Source organism: Fundulus heteroclitus, chromosome 5 (genome assembly GCF_011125445.2).
Source record: "Fundulus heteroclitus isolate FHET01 chromosome 5, MU-UCD_Fhet_4.1, whole genome shotgun sequence".
Lineage (NCBI taxonomy): Eukaryota > Metazoa > Chordata > Actinopteri > Cyprinodontiformes > Fundulidae > Fundulus > Fundulus heteroclitus.
Genome location: NC_046365.1, coordinates 22,830,352 through 22,842,991, shown reverse-complemented (window position 1 = coordinate 22,842,991; position 12,640 = coordinate 22,830,352). Strand labels below are relative to the sequence as shown.

General features: G+C 42.4%; 2 protein-coding genes across 5 annotated transcripts in view; one reads left to right on the top strand and one right to left on the bottom strand.

The window, feature by feature from the left end:
- The window catches only part of myh11a (myosin, heavy chain 11a, smooth muscle), a 38,338-nt gene extending 35,291 nt beyond the window's left edge, over positions 1-3,047 (top strand). For 3 of the 4 annotated variants that reach the window (XM_036137218.1, XM_036137217.1, XM_036137220.1), the window contains 2 exons: positions 255-427; positions 2,043-3,047. In XM_036137218.1, the coding sequence (XP_035993111.1) occupies positions 255-427; positions 2,043-2,172 (303 nt within the window). In that variant the 3' untranslated portion in view covers positions 2,173-3,047. Of the gene's footprint in view, positions 1-254; positions 428-1,568; positions 1,602-2,042 lie in introns of all 4 variants that reach the window. The other variant, XM_036137219.1, reaches the window with a different exon arrangement.
- Positions 3,048-4,829: 1,782 nt separating this feature from the next.
- Positions 4,830-11,087, bottom strand: LOC105931470 (nuclear distribution protein nudE homolog 1). The gene is made up of 9 exons (XM_012870150.3): positions 10,752-11,087; positions 10,337-10,424; positions 10,100-10,253; positions 8,668-8,816; positions 8,079-8,215; positions 6,394-6,564; positions 6,220-6,305; positions 5,976-6,130; positions 4,830-5,874 (listed from the first exon to the last, which is right to left on the bottom strand). The coding sequence occupies exons 1-9, from the start codon at positions 10,768-10,770 to the stop codon at positions 5,781-5,783; spliced, it is 1,053 nt and encodes a 350-aa protein (XP_012725604.2). The 5' UTR covers positions 10,771-11,087; the 3' UTR covers positions 4,830-5,780.
- Between the last annotated feature and the right edge of the window lie 1,553 nt (positions 11,088-12,640).

Below are 12,640 nucleotides of genomic sequence, written 5' to 3'. Positions count from 1 at the left end.
AAACAAGAAGATGCATGAAGTACACATTGCAGTCGTACGACATTCAAGCTAGAGAGCTTCTCCTGGCAACTCATCCATACATGACCCACTAGTCCCATCGTTTTGTGTTTGCATCACTTTGTTCTTTTGAGTCATCGCTGAGATCTTTTCATCGCGGCTTTGTTCACACACACACACACACACACACACACCCGCGGGCTGCAGAGGTGCAAAGGAAAAGCAGTTATAGGGTATCGCTTTTGTTCACGCACCAGGCGGAGAAGTCAAGCTCTCGACTGAAGCAGCTGAAGAGGCAGCTAGAGGAGTCGGAGGAGGAGTCCCAGCGCGCCACGGCCGCTCGCAGGAAGCTGCAGCGCGAGCTGGACGAAGCCACTGAGGCCAACGACGCCATGAGCCGAGAAGTCAACTCCCTCAAGAGCAAACTCAGGTAGGATGGCGCGTTGTCATTTGTGTTCCTTGTGGTTTAGTTTGGCCCTTAACACTGTGAAATAAATAAGGATTATTCCATATTTATAGCCCTGGAACTGAGCTTACATTTTGTCACATTACTGGCAGAAACTTAGATGTGTTTTTAATTTTTATAGAGCGTAGCTTGTAAAGTGGAAGGAAAAGGAATCATGACTTGATGCATTTTTGCAAATAAAAACTTAAGAGTGTGGCTTGAAGACGAAGCCTACCCTCCCTGAGTCAATGCTTTGTAGACAAACCTTCAGCTGCAAACACACCAACATATTTTTGGGATGTGTCTCCAACACCTTTATAGACTAAAGTTTAGTCCCATACTTTCATTCACAATCTGACTGGATGGGGAGCATCAGGAGTCGGCTTGGGCGTAAACCAAACCCCTGTAGCTCTAGCTGGACGTTTAGGGTTGTTGTCCTGCTGGAAGTCGAACTTCCACGCCAGTCTCCAGCCATTAACAGGTTTTCTTCCAAAACCGCTCCTTAGTCACCTCCATCCATGCTCCAATCAGCTCTGACAGGCATGACGCTGCCATTACCTTATCACTCTGTGGATGGCGCGTTCAGGGTGGTGAGCAGTGTCAATTTTCAGCCACATGGATGCTAAAACTTTCATTTTTGGTTATTTACTAATTGGGTTTCTTCAGATTGCAACTGGGTACACTGGATTTTATTTAAGGGTAACAAAGTAAAGTGGGACAGATGCAATCCTAATATGCATTTTATTTGTAGAAAAAAAATCTTAAAATCATGAATCTTCGTCCTTTCACTTGAGGTATTTGGTACTTTGTGACACAAATATACTTAGATGTGAGATGTAAAAAAAACTAAAAACAAAACTGTATACTGAACTGTCTATGCAGTTTCATTTAGATGTCCAGGTAGTGGCAAGCTTCTTAAAAAGGTTTAACCTATAAAACACTGGACATAAACAGTTTCAGGGATGAAACCTTTTCAAGAAGCAGTGTGCTTGCTACCGGGACCGTGTTTCAGTTTGACTAAAAGAGTGACTCTCTACTACAAAACTATTCCAAGATATTTAAATCCATGAAAGATGTTCACCTTTTCTGAGCAGAAGCAAAACAATCCTGTCCATCTCTATTCCAGAGGCAACCCTGAGCCTAAGGAGTAACACAGCAGGTACCTCCTGAAATAAAAAGCTCCCCCATCACCATTTCTCATTTGTTTACAATCTTTCCCATCCTCCATGCTCACCCTACATGCTCTACTGAGCTCTACTGAGAGAAATATGGCTCTTTTTTTCTCTAATTCATAAGAACAAAATCCTTAAATCTCACCCTTTTTTTTATTCTCATCATTCCTGTTCTCTCTGGTGGCCATCTCTCTCTCAGTGCTTGGTTTAAGTGTCATAAACCGAACTCATTTCCCTGAGCAAGGAGTTAAATGAGTTACAAAGATAACCAAGCGTGCTTTAGCAGTAACCGAAGCACAACCTGTCTTAACAAACCTGAGTGGTTTTTTTTTTTGTTTTTTTTTTACACGAAGCCTAACGAGCCCAGACACCATCACACTTCCCTCACTCTGTTTTTGTGTGTCTCTCTCTCTCTCGTGGCGTCGCAGGCGTGGAAACGAGCCGTCCTTCGGCAGCGCGCCGCGGCGTATGGGCGGAGGCCGAAGGGTGGTGGAGGACGCCTCGGAGGAGGAAGGAGACGCCCAAAACGACTTCAACGGGACAAAGTCCTCAGACTAAGAGCCATTTGGAAAACCAAGACGGCGGATATAAAAAAAAAATAAAAATAAAAATCAGGGGCAATGTCTGTCCCCTGAAAGTTAATGTCAGAATGTCTGCTTCGCTGTCCTTCCTGTCACTTTCTAAACATGTATTTCCATATCTTCTCTTATTTCCAGTAGTTTAGGGGTTTATTCTTTTATTTTATTTTATTTTTGAAGCGCACGTTCTTGACACAAACCATGAGAAGGACTTGAGATTCACAAAGAGGGGTGGTAGTGGTGCTGGTGTGTGAGTTGCTGTTTTTTCTAACACTGTTGTACTGCACTGAATGTCGGCTTCTTCCTCATGTGACGCTTTGTGCACAGACATAAAGGCCTTTTTAATCAACGTTCACTTTAGTTTTAACGCAGACGTGTAACTCCTGCCAGCGACCGTTGTCCTGTGTTGCCTGTGGCTGCTGTTCCTGTTTCACAGCGGCGCTGAAATGGGCTCAGACTGGATGTCCCGGGTTTGTTTGGTCCTTCTGCGTCCAGTCAGCGCCACCTTTTGTATCTGAACAAACACTTAAGTTGTTTTTAAAGTCACTGTTTTGACATTATTTGCACCTTTCCTGTGCCCTGATGTCTTTATGATTCTGGCCACCAGAGGTCAGAAGAGGTTCATCTCCCATAAACCGATCATGAACTACATACAGGTCGATATGAGGCACTTGGCAGCACTTATATTTTATTTCCCATTTGTTCAAAGTTACTGTACATGTTCTACTATTCTCCAGTCACCTTTAAACCAATTAAGTCTCATTCGATATCATCAACTATTGTTTACATGACACCTTTTTTTGTATTCTTTATTTGTTGAACCACTTGCACAAAAATAAAGATCTAAAAACGTAATTGTCCTTTTTACATTTTTTTAAGCCCAATGTTCTGCAGCTTGAAACTACTTCACGATGTCATTATTTACGACTCGATAAATATGGACCTTTACATGACGCAGAAGCCGATGGTGAATTTGAATCCCACAGATCGCCGCTCTGGGTCCCCGAGGAAGACCCTTGGCCCCAGAATGCACGCCCGGTGCAGAGGACCCATTTCATTGGCATGAAAGTTAAAATGACGAAGACTCCTGCATTGTGGCACCTATAACTTTATTCCACTTTAATAACTTTCAAAGTCCCCAGTCCATTAAATGTTACTTTATTAAAAAAAAAAAAAAAAAAACATCCACAAAGGAAAAAGCAATGCATGAACCATGAATGTAAAACTCAGACTAAAATAAAGATTTTTCCATTTTAACATGTATAACCTTGCAGAAACCCTGAATAAAGCAGAAACAAAGTTGTTACAAGCACACTTTACCTCATACAGTATCCCATTAAAAATAAAACATCTTATATTGACTCTACATACCTATCATTACCTCATAAGCTGTGCTTATCTTAAACCTGCTAAAATATATAATATTGTCTTGTACCCTTTTGTCTGCGCATAACGCTTAAAAAGACCGGTACATTCAGTGTTGCAATGGCTGCCTATCTAAGGGCCAATAAATATGTAACAGGCCTCAGATTCCCCAGAAACCCAAAAAACATTTTCTTCACATTAAAATAGAGTGGTAAAAGGAGGCGATGGTTAAGCCTGGTGCGAAATAATTTCCTAATAATGCGCTGGGTATTGACCTAACGATTTTTGCAATTTGATCATTACATTGGCAAACTAAACCTCACTAATGACAATTTAAAAAAAAAAAAAAAAAAAAAAAAAAAAAACAGCAAAGTTGTAGTTTCTCTTAACTGAGCAATAGACTGGAGATTCTCGCCCTATGACAACCACGAGTACAGAGCAAAGCTTCAGCAGCTAGCCAGCTCTAGACCGTAAACCTTTCCAAAACAGCCAAATTGGTCTTTTCTGCGACCCTCGTAGATTATTACAGTGAATCTGCCTCACACCACCTCTGCTCTCCATGCAGCCCTACGTGGGACAAGTATCACACTAATGCCTGTTGATGCTGATTTTACACATACCAGGGCTTATATCGAACTTTAGCACCAAGGAGTAACTTTACTGATCTGCAGTCTTAACGCCTACGTTTATATCTAATTATATTATTATATATTTTATATTTGATAAGTCTATTTGTGTTTTCATATAATTGGACAAATTCAGGCAGCAAGGGGCTTTAAAAAGTTCTGGTTTTTGAAGTAACATGGTTTAAAAACTACTGCAGGCAAGCAGCTGACTGCTCTCCACCTAACAAGCTACGGTCTGCCACACAGACCTGTTTTGGCTTTTGTGCACAAAGCTCTTAAAATATGATTATATTAAAGGTGGTGTTTGGTCTAGATTTTTCCCTTTTGTCTATTCATGAATTGTTTTTAATTGTTACGCACAAGTATATCTTTATATTAACATGGTATACAATATTAGCAGCCGGAACAATAAAAGCGATTGGATCATTTTCTATATTTTACTTTCATGTCCTGTGAGCCAATCCCGTGCATCAGGTACGGTTGCCTGTGAGATCGCCGTACCGGATCTCAATTAATGCTATATTCTAGTGAAAACCTGTAAAAGACCCAATTTAAAATATTACACTTACAAAATAATGTAATCTCAACTATAGTTCAAATTGATGGCTGTTCCTTTTGCCATTTCATGCCTTTTTTGTTTTGTTTATTGTCAGATAATTTGACAAGGATTTAAACCACCGTTTCATCATGCGCTGTAAGGTAATGTGGTTGTACGACTCCCAATTAATATAATCTACCAGGAGGAGGTCTCCTAGAGTCACTTTGGGTTCATCAGGGATCGTTTTTCAAGAGAATCAAGTGGGTCAAAGCAGTGATCAGAACCACTATCAAATGAAAGAGGATGCAATCTACTGTCTTAACAAAACGATATCAAAAAGAATAAAAATCATGTACAATTTGAGCCTTTTAATGTCTACGTACGTTTAATTAAAATTTCTACCAAAAAAAAAAAAAAAAAAAGTACAAAATGGCTTATTTATGGGTATGAAATTGTAGTAGGTTGGGCCAAAATGTGTTAAATAAGTATGGAAGTTTTAATTATTACTCGTTTATAAAAAAAAAAAAAAAAAAAAAAAAAAAAAAAAAGCTAACCCACTGGATTTATAATAATAATAATAATAATAATAATAATAATATCATCCATCACAGCTTTGGTTTGGTCTGAAACATGTTTGCTAAAATTCAACTTCAGGTTCTTGGTCCCTGTCCCAGACGGCTGTATTTACCGTCGCCGCTCTCCAGCAGGCGGGTGCAGCGGCTTCACTACGTTGGGAGTTACGTGTGCTTTGATCCATCGCAGAAAGCGTCGACGCCGAAGGTCCTAGACACGCCACACGGCATCAGATACAGCGGAAGAGATGAGGGGTGGGTTCTGCTTTCCTCGATGTCGCACGACAACAACGCGGAGCAGCTTTCTGCGATGATGAATTTAGCCCACAGGGCAGCAGGGGTCCATGCACAGACGGGTGGGTTGGCTCTGCTTTGTCCCGGCCTGAAACCAGACCCCTCTCTGTGCGACTACATCAGCTGAGCTCAGAGTCCTGTTTCTGTAACTTGAGGAGGAGGGCGGGAGGCGGCTCGCCCTTCTGGACCCGTCTTACAGCAGGATCTTGACCCCCCCCTGCGGAGACTGGGGACCGTGGGAGACCCCTCTCGGAGGAGCGGGTCCAAACTCTAACCGCTTCACCAAACTGAAAGACAAATCCCATCAGATCAGATCACACGTTTTCACACAAGTAAAACAAGCCGTGGCTCACATAAACGCCGTCCTCCTCCACATCGCCCTCCTGACCTGTCGTATTGAGGAGGGGGGCTGAAGCTGCTGCCTTGGCCCTCCGGACCCGCGTCTAAGCCCGAAGGACTACATGGGCCGGCAGCGAGCGCCGGTCTGCTCACAGACGTGTCGTAGACGAAGTCTCGACAGGACGCCAGCTTCGACTCCAGATTCTGACAGCGATCATAAAGAGAGTCGGGTCAAAGATCCGTACCCGGGCAGAGCAACAAGAAACGGTTTTACAAAAACGATCACACCGTACCCCGACTTTCCTCAGCAGCTCTCCGACAATGTTCAGTGCAGATATCCTTGCAGATGTAGTGAGAGGGGTTCCTGTTAGACCGTCTCCTGAGAGATAAAAAGACAGAGGCAGTTGGGTTTAAAGAAGGAAACCAAATTATTTGGTCCGCCCAGTTCGTAGTCAGTGTTTTATTACCCCTGCGGATGCTGGAGGCAGGCGGCGTCATGTATGACGGCTTGGACGGAGTGATGGGGACGGAGGGGTTGGGCGGGGACGAGCAGAGCATCTCTGACCGGTCCGAGTCCTTGCCCAGGCTGCTGGACGGCCGTCTCTCCTTCTGCCGAACGGCCAGCTCCTGGCGAAGGTCTAACAGGAACAGGAAGGAGTCAGTGCACGCGGAAATATGCCCCCGCCAATAGTTCCCAATGTTTCTGATGTTCCTCAACGCCACCGGACCCCCACCTGGTTGCTAAACGGTCCGTTTTAGAATAAATGTGGTACGAACTGCACGTCTATTCACCAAGCACTGGAGCATGGATTAGTAGTGGGACTCCACAGGACCTGGAGCCTGGCAACAATCTGGATCCAGCATAGATTCTACAGATGATCCCGGGTGTGGCTAAAGCAGAGCTAGGCTAGCTCGTACTTTCTTTGACATAATTCACACCTTTTCCTTTCAACCTTTAACTTCTTCAGCCTACATTTGAACATTAACGGGGACCTATTACACTTCCTTTTAAACAAGTTAGAACAGGTCTTTGGGCTACACCAAACAGGTTCATTACATTGTTTTATACAAAATCATTCTCAGATAATGAGATTTCACCTCCTCAGGTTCACCCATCTTAAGCTTCTTTCAGAATGAGCAGATAGGACTCTGTCAGTTTTATGCAAATAAGCTGTAGCTGCCTCCACCCACCCAACCTTTGCGCTCAGACCTTATACACACGTGAAAATGTCAGCAGACAGATGAACAGTGGCAGAAGCTGAAGAAGTGGAGCCTCCTGCACAACCAGCAAGGCAGTTTCTCAACAGTAGGTTTCCTAATGGACACGGGGCTATCAGTAGCCTCTTGTTAGCATTAGCTTGTACTAAATGACAAATCATATTTACTGCTGAACGGCCACTTTACAGGGCATTCAGCAGTAAAATGAAGCGCAAGTAGCTGGGCTGGGGTAGCTAGGTGTAGGTCATCGCCCGCCGATTGGGACGTAACAATCGAGAAGTCATTGAAGCGCCTTGATTTCCAGAAACCAACAAAACATTTACTGATTGCCAATCAAAAAAAAATGACTGGATGTTTCTTGTTTTTAGCACTTGGACTGTTTCTAGGAGCAGTAGAGACCCAAATGGAAGCACGAAGACATGCAAAAAGTGAATTCTGCATAATAGGTCCCCTTTAATAAAAATAGTCAGGACAGACAGAGGCAGATGTTAAAAAAAAAAAAAACATAACCTGACCCCAAAAAGATCTTTATTGTGGTGGTTTCTGCAACTAAACCCAGAAGTGGGCCGTTTTCGGGTTCTCAACCATGGATGCTGAACCAAAAATACAAAAGATGACTTGTTGATGTCAAGTTGTGGTGTGCAGCACATCAAAGACAGGGGGTGTTATTTAAATTTTGTTCAAGCTGATGTGAAAAATGTGCAAACAGCAGAACATTTCTGGGTTGCAAAATCTCAGCGTTAGAGCGGACAAGGCCTAAATATGCAAAACAAACTGAAAGGATAGATTTCCAGTGAACCAGGTGAGAGCCCTAAACCACTGCAACTGGCTCTTAATCCGCAGCTGAATGGATCCTTGAACGGAACCGGATGTCAAGTCATGCCAGAGGACAGAACCCTGAAACGGACTCGAGCGTCACAATAACTCTGCATACCTCTGGCTTCATCCTTGAGCCTCTGAACAGACTCCAGCAGGTTCTCCTTCTCGTCCAGCTCACTCTCCAGAAAGGCGTTCCTCTCGATGACCTGGTTCATGCGCTGCTCGAAGTCCTCCAGAGACATGATGGTAGCCCTGAGCCAGACACACACACACACAGAGGAAACTATTCATAATAATTCAGCTGCACTGCTTACGCAACATAAGTGGTTTGAAGCGGGTTTTCAGATCGCATTTTATATACAAACATTTAGTCTGTACTTGCTTTAAAAAAAAGCAATGGCAAAAAATAAAAAAAAAAACTAAACAAAAAAAGCTTCTCTGCTGTTCCCATTTTTAGCCAATTCTCCAGTGTTTCCCATGTCCTAATATTTCATCTGTAGGAAATTATCCCAAATGCTGCACCTTTCCTTCTCTTTATACTTTCCTGATATTTAATCCTTAGAGATCTATCAGAACAAAGCCCAATAAGGGCAAGAGAACAGTGTAACTACATAACATTACACTCAAATTTGCTTTTATAAATGTTCAGATTAAATGTTAAAGTCAATTAATAGAACAATGACACCCAACACACACACACTGACCTTTTTGTCCTCTCCAGGTCATCATTGGACTGTTCTAACTCTCTGATGTACTTCTGCAGATGGTCTCTGACTGCCCTGGTCTCCGCCAGATCTTCCTCCAGTGTTGAGATGTGCCTGAAGGCTTCCGAATGCTGCGCTTCGAATTTCTCCTGCAGACGGAAAGACAGGGCGATCAGCTCACGCCTCCTGCTTCACAAGGTCATAGGTCAATCGATGGGGCCAGTATCACGCATCAGTGAGGAGCTCGCGTCCCTCTCCCTGCTTTAGAAAAAGCACTGCCACAGCGTGACGCCGCCGCTACCGTGCTTCGTGGGAGCGCTTTGTTCAGGGCGTGATGTGCAGTTTGGCCTTTTCTGCAGCACATACATTTTTTGTATTATTCAGGCCAAACAGTTTAATCTTGATCACGCCTGCGAGAACGTCTTCTTCTACATGTCCTTTACAGGGCTTTGTGCGAACAATAAACGGGAATTCTTTGTGGTTTTTTCAGCTACCTCGCCACTTTTCCATAAAGGCCAGATTTGTAGAGGCCTTGACTAATGGCTGCTGAACTGATGAATGCTTTCCTTACCTGAACTGTAAGTTTAGGTGGATGGCCAAGTATTGGTAAACTGGAACATGTTCTTTTCATTTTCAGATCATGGCTGCATCACTTAACTCTACTTTAAACTTCTCCAGTACTTCTGATCTGTCTGGTGTGTTCCTTAGACTTCATGGTGTGTGTTTTTGTTTCTCTAAGATAACCTCTTCTTAAGTCTTCACAGAATGTCCGGATTTGTGCTGGGGTTGAATCACAGGAAGGTAAGTCTATATTTGCTATTTAGATGACTTCTAAAAGGTCACCTGTAGCTGCAAAAGGTTTTATTTAGGGAGATAATTACATGTTTGTTCTTCAAATATGTAGTAGCAATAATTGAAATAAACACAATGCATCTATTTTCGCCCACTTCACAACTTTGCATGGGCGGTTTTAGACAGGGGCCTTCGGGGACCAGTACCCCTGTAGAACTGGTCCTGACACGATACTAAATCCATTTCTTGTGATGATAAGCGCTGTCACAGACACCAGATAGGATTGTTCCCCCGGACCAATTTTACTGTTTAACTTTACCGTTTTACTTTAACCACCATTTAAAAATTACGGAGTCTCACTTTTAGCTTCAGCCGTGTTGCGATAGAATCAGTTTTTCATCTGCTAGATCGACGTGCACAAGTGGATCTGGCTCGCTTAATAAATTAAGCAATAAAATATTACCTTATGTGTTTCATTCTTTTGTTCTGTGGGGCGTAAAAATAATAATAATAATAAAAACACTGGAGTTTATGGTTGTAAGGTAAAAATGTGGAAAAGCCCCAGGGGTACGGATAGTCTTAAGGGACAAATGTTGACTAGAAGTTGTTTCTTTTCCAGCGGAATGTGGCGTTTGTGTACCTTTATGCTTTCTAGTTCCATGCGGAGTCTGTTGTTGTCCAGCAGCAGCTCTTTGTTTCGACCCTCGCACTGCTTCAACTCCGTTTCCAGCTCGGCTTCATAGTCCCGACTCATCTGCTGGAACTCCTGCAGCTCATCCTGAGCCTCATCCGCCCTGGTGACGAAGACGTGGTTCAACTTCCAACCCCCCAAAAAAAACAACCACAAACGCCACAATGCCGTGTTCTGGGTGCTTACCTTTGCTGGTGTTTGTGTGCCTGCTCTTTCCAGTATTCCAGCTCCTCCTTCAGGGATGAGAATGAGTGCGCCGTTGGCTCTACCATGTCTGCAGGATCAATGATGAAATGCAGGGAATTTCAGGATTTAATGTCGCCGCTAGCTGGCGTCCCCAAAAAAACACCCGTTAGCGCATGCTAACAAGGCTAGTCGCCGCCGAAAGCACCGTGGACACTGTCACGTTACTTCAAGGTGAACATAAACGAGTTGGGTTTATGCTCTGTGCTTATTCGCGAACTTCTAGATATAACTACTACTAGTGGAGTTGGAAGAGTGCACCGCATTAACGTTTAGCCACCTTAAGCTAACAGCGGTAGCTAACCGAATTGATATCCGAACAACTCGCTATGCTAAGCCCAAAACTAGTTAAACTCACCTGTATACGACCGGAACATCAACACATGCTACAGATAAAGGATCGTTTATCGATAGGAAAATTGGGTTCTAGGGGATTCAACGGACTCGCACACTAACTAATCTCCGTGTCCGTTAACGCATCACCGAACGCTCCAATCAAACACCGGCGACCGTTCGATTCTTTGCGGCTATTGGACACAGCGAATGACGTAGCGTCGAAAACAACCAATCATGTTAGCTCACGACACCCTGTCGTCGAATCGTCATGAGTTTTGCCTGTGTTCGTGCCGGTTATTGAATTCAAACAAGTGCAGGTAAGGTGAAAGACGTTTTTTTCCCCCCTTCATTCACGACCTCTGAAAGCTCCCACAATAAATTATTAGTATTTTTTTCCAACTGTGGAAACTGGAATAAATAGAGCAAAAATAACAATATACATAGTAGGGATTAGGGAAAACATTACTGAAACTATAAACTTAATTCAATTGAATTAAATCGAGTCATACAAATTAAAGGTATCTCCACTTAGGCTGTTTATTGGCCAAATGTTTAAGGCTGAAATCCAGATTTTACAGAGTTTATTCAATAATAATAATAATTATTATTATTATTATTATGGTGGTGGCAATTTGCAGTCAGTCCAGTTTGCTACAAACAGTAATCAGGTGAAATGTAATCAATTTCAGTCACTAGGAGCAGATTAAATTTGCCTTGTGTCAGCTATAATGACTTGGTAGCACCATTTACCATTCAACTGGGGAGGAAGTTAAAGGATTGTGGAAAGGGAAGCTGGTATCACTCTGTCATGCTGACCGAATCAGAAAAATACGTTTCTTTAAAGGGGGTTGGTGCATATTTTTTTCATTTTTCAGAAATCAACCTAACCTCCAAGGGAATATTATCATAATAATATAATAATCATCTTTATTGTCATTGTAACATACATTCTCTGCATTTAACCCATACAGCCATATCTAATTGAACGGAAATGCCTAAAACAAAGATTTTTGGATGCTGGCCTGGTGTCATGAAGGGCAACAAAGGAGCCACTTCTCCCAAAGGAAAACATCCTTGACAGACTGATGTCTGCAGGATGTAGTATAATCAGAACACAAAATACCACGTTAATTTATTTAATCCGGCGAAACCCTCTTCAGACTGCCGGGGATTGCCTTTAGAAGAAAAGGTGAACGCTACTGTGAGTCCTGAGACAATTCCGATGTGTTTTGGTTCTTATTTTATTGGATAAAGAATAGAATCAAAACATCCTCCAAGAGTCACGTTGCCCAGCTTTCCAGGAGCAGCTTGGGGATGCACACCATGGAGCACTATGACACAAGGTGATATTAACAAGAACCTATAAACCCATTGCATAAACTTTAATATATTTCCAAATAAAAGCTTTTGAAGCTTTGTATTAAACTTCAGCATAATGTAGAAACAGAAAGAGGCATCGAAATTTGTAAAAAAAAAATAAATTAAAAAAAATCTGTCAGTTCCAAAACCTTTGACCCTCACTCTATACATTATGGCTTTATTTTAAAAAATCAATTTTATTTATTTTTACAGATACTATGTATATATAGATTTGTATTGCACTCACTGCAAACAACTAAAGACAACGTGATGGCAGTTAGTTCTTGTGATTATGAGTGCTTTTATTTCACCCAATAAATATTCGTTAGTACAAAACGGCTTTGATATATAAGAGCTGCTCAAGTCCAAGAGGCTTCCAATCTGGCATCTTATCATCCTGAAGAAAAATCTGTCATCTTGACTGCAGCAGCGAGGTGTCGCTCTGACTTTACTTTCGTTTCCCTTTTCTCACACAAGCATAATTACTTCTCCTTACCTACATGTAAAAAAACACTTGCTTTTTTTTTAACACATCCGCTAAGATCTCCATGC

Excerpts from the sequence above, each read along its gene's own strand:
- LOC105931470 (XM_012870150.3), bottom strand. Across the intron at positions 10,254-10,336 it reads GCACACAAACACCAGCAAAG|GGCGGATGAGGCTCAGGATG; the intron begins GTAAGCACCCAG and ends CTTCGTCACCAG. Across the intron at positions 8,216-8,667 it reads GACCTGGAGAGGACAAAAAG|GGCTACCATCATGTCTCTGG; the intron begins GTCAGTGTGTGT and ends TGTCTGGCTCAG.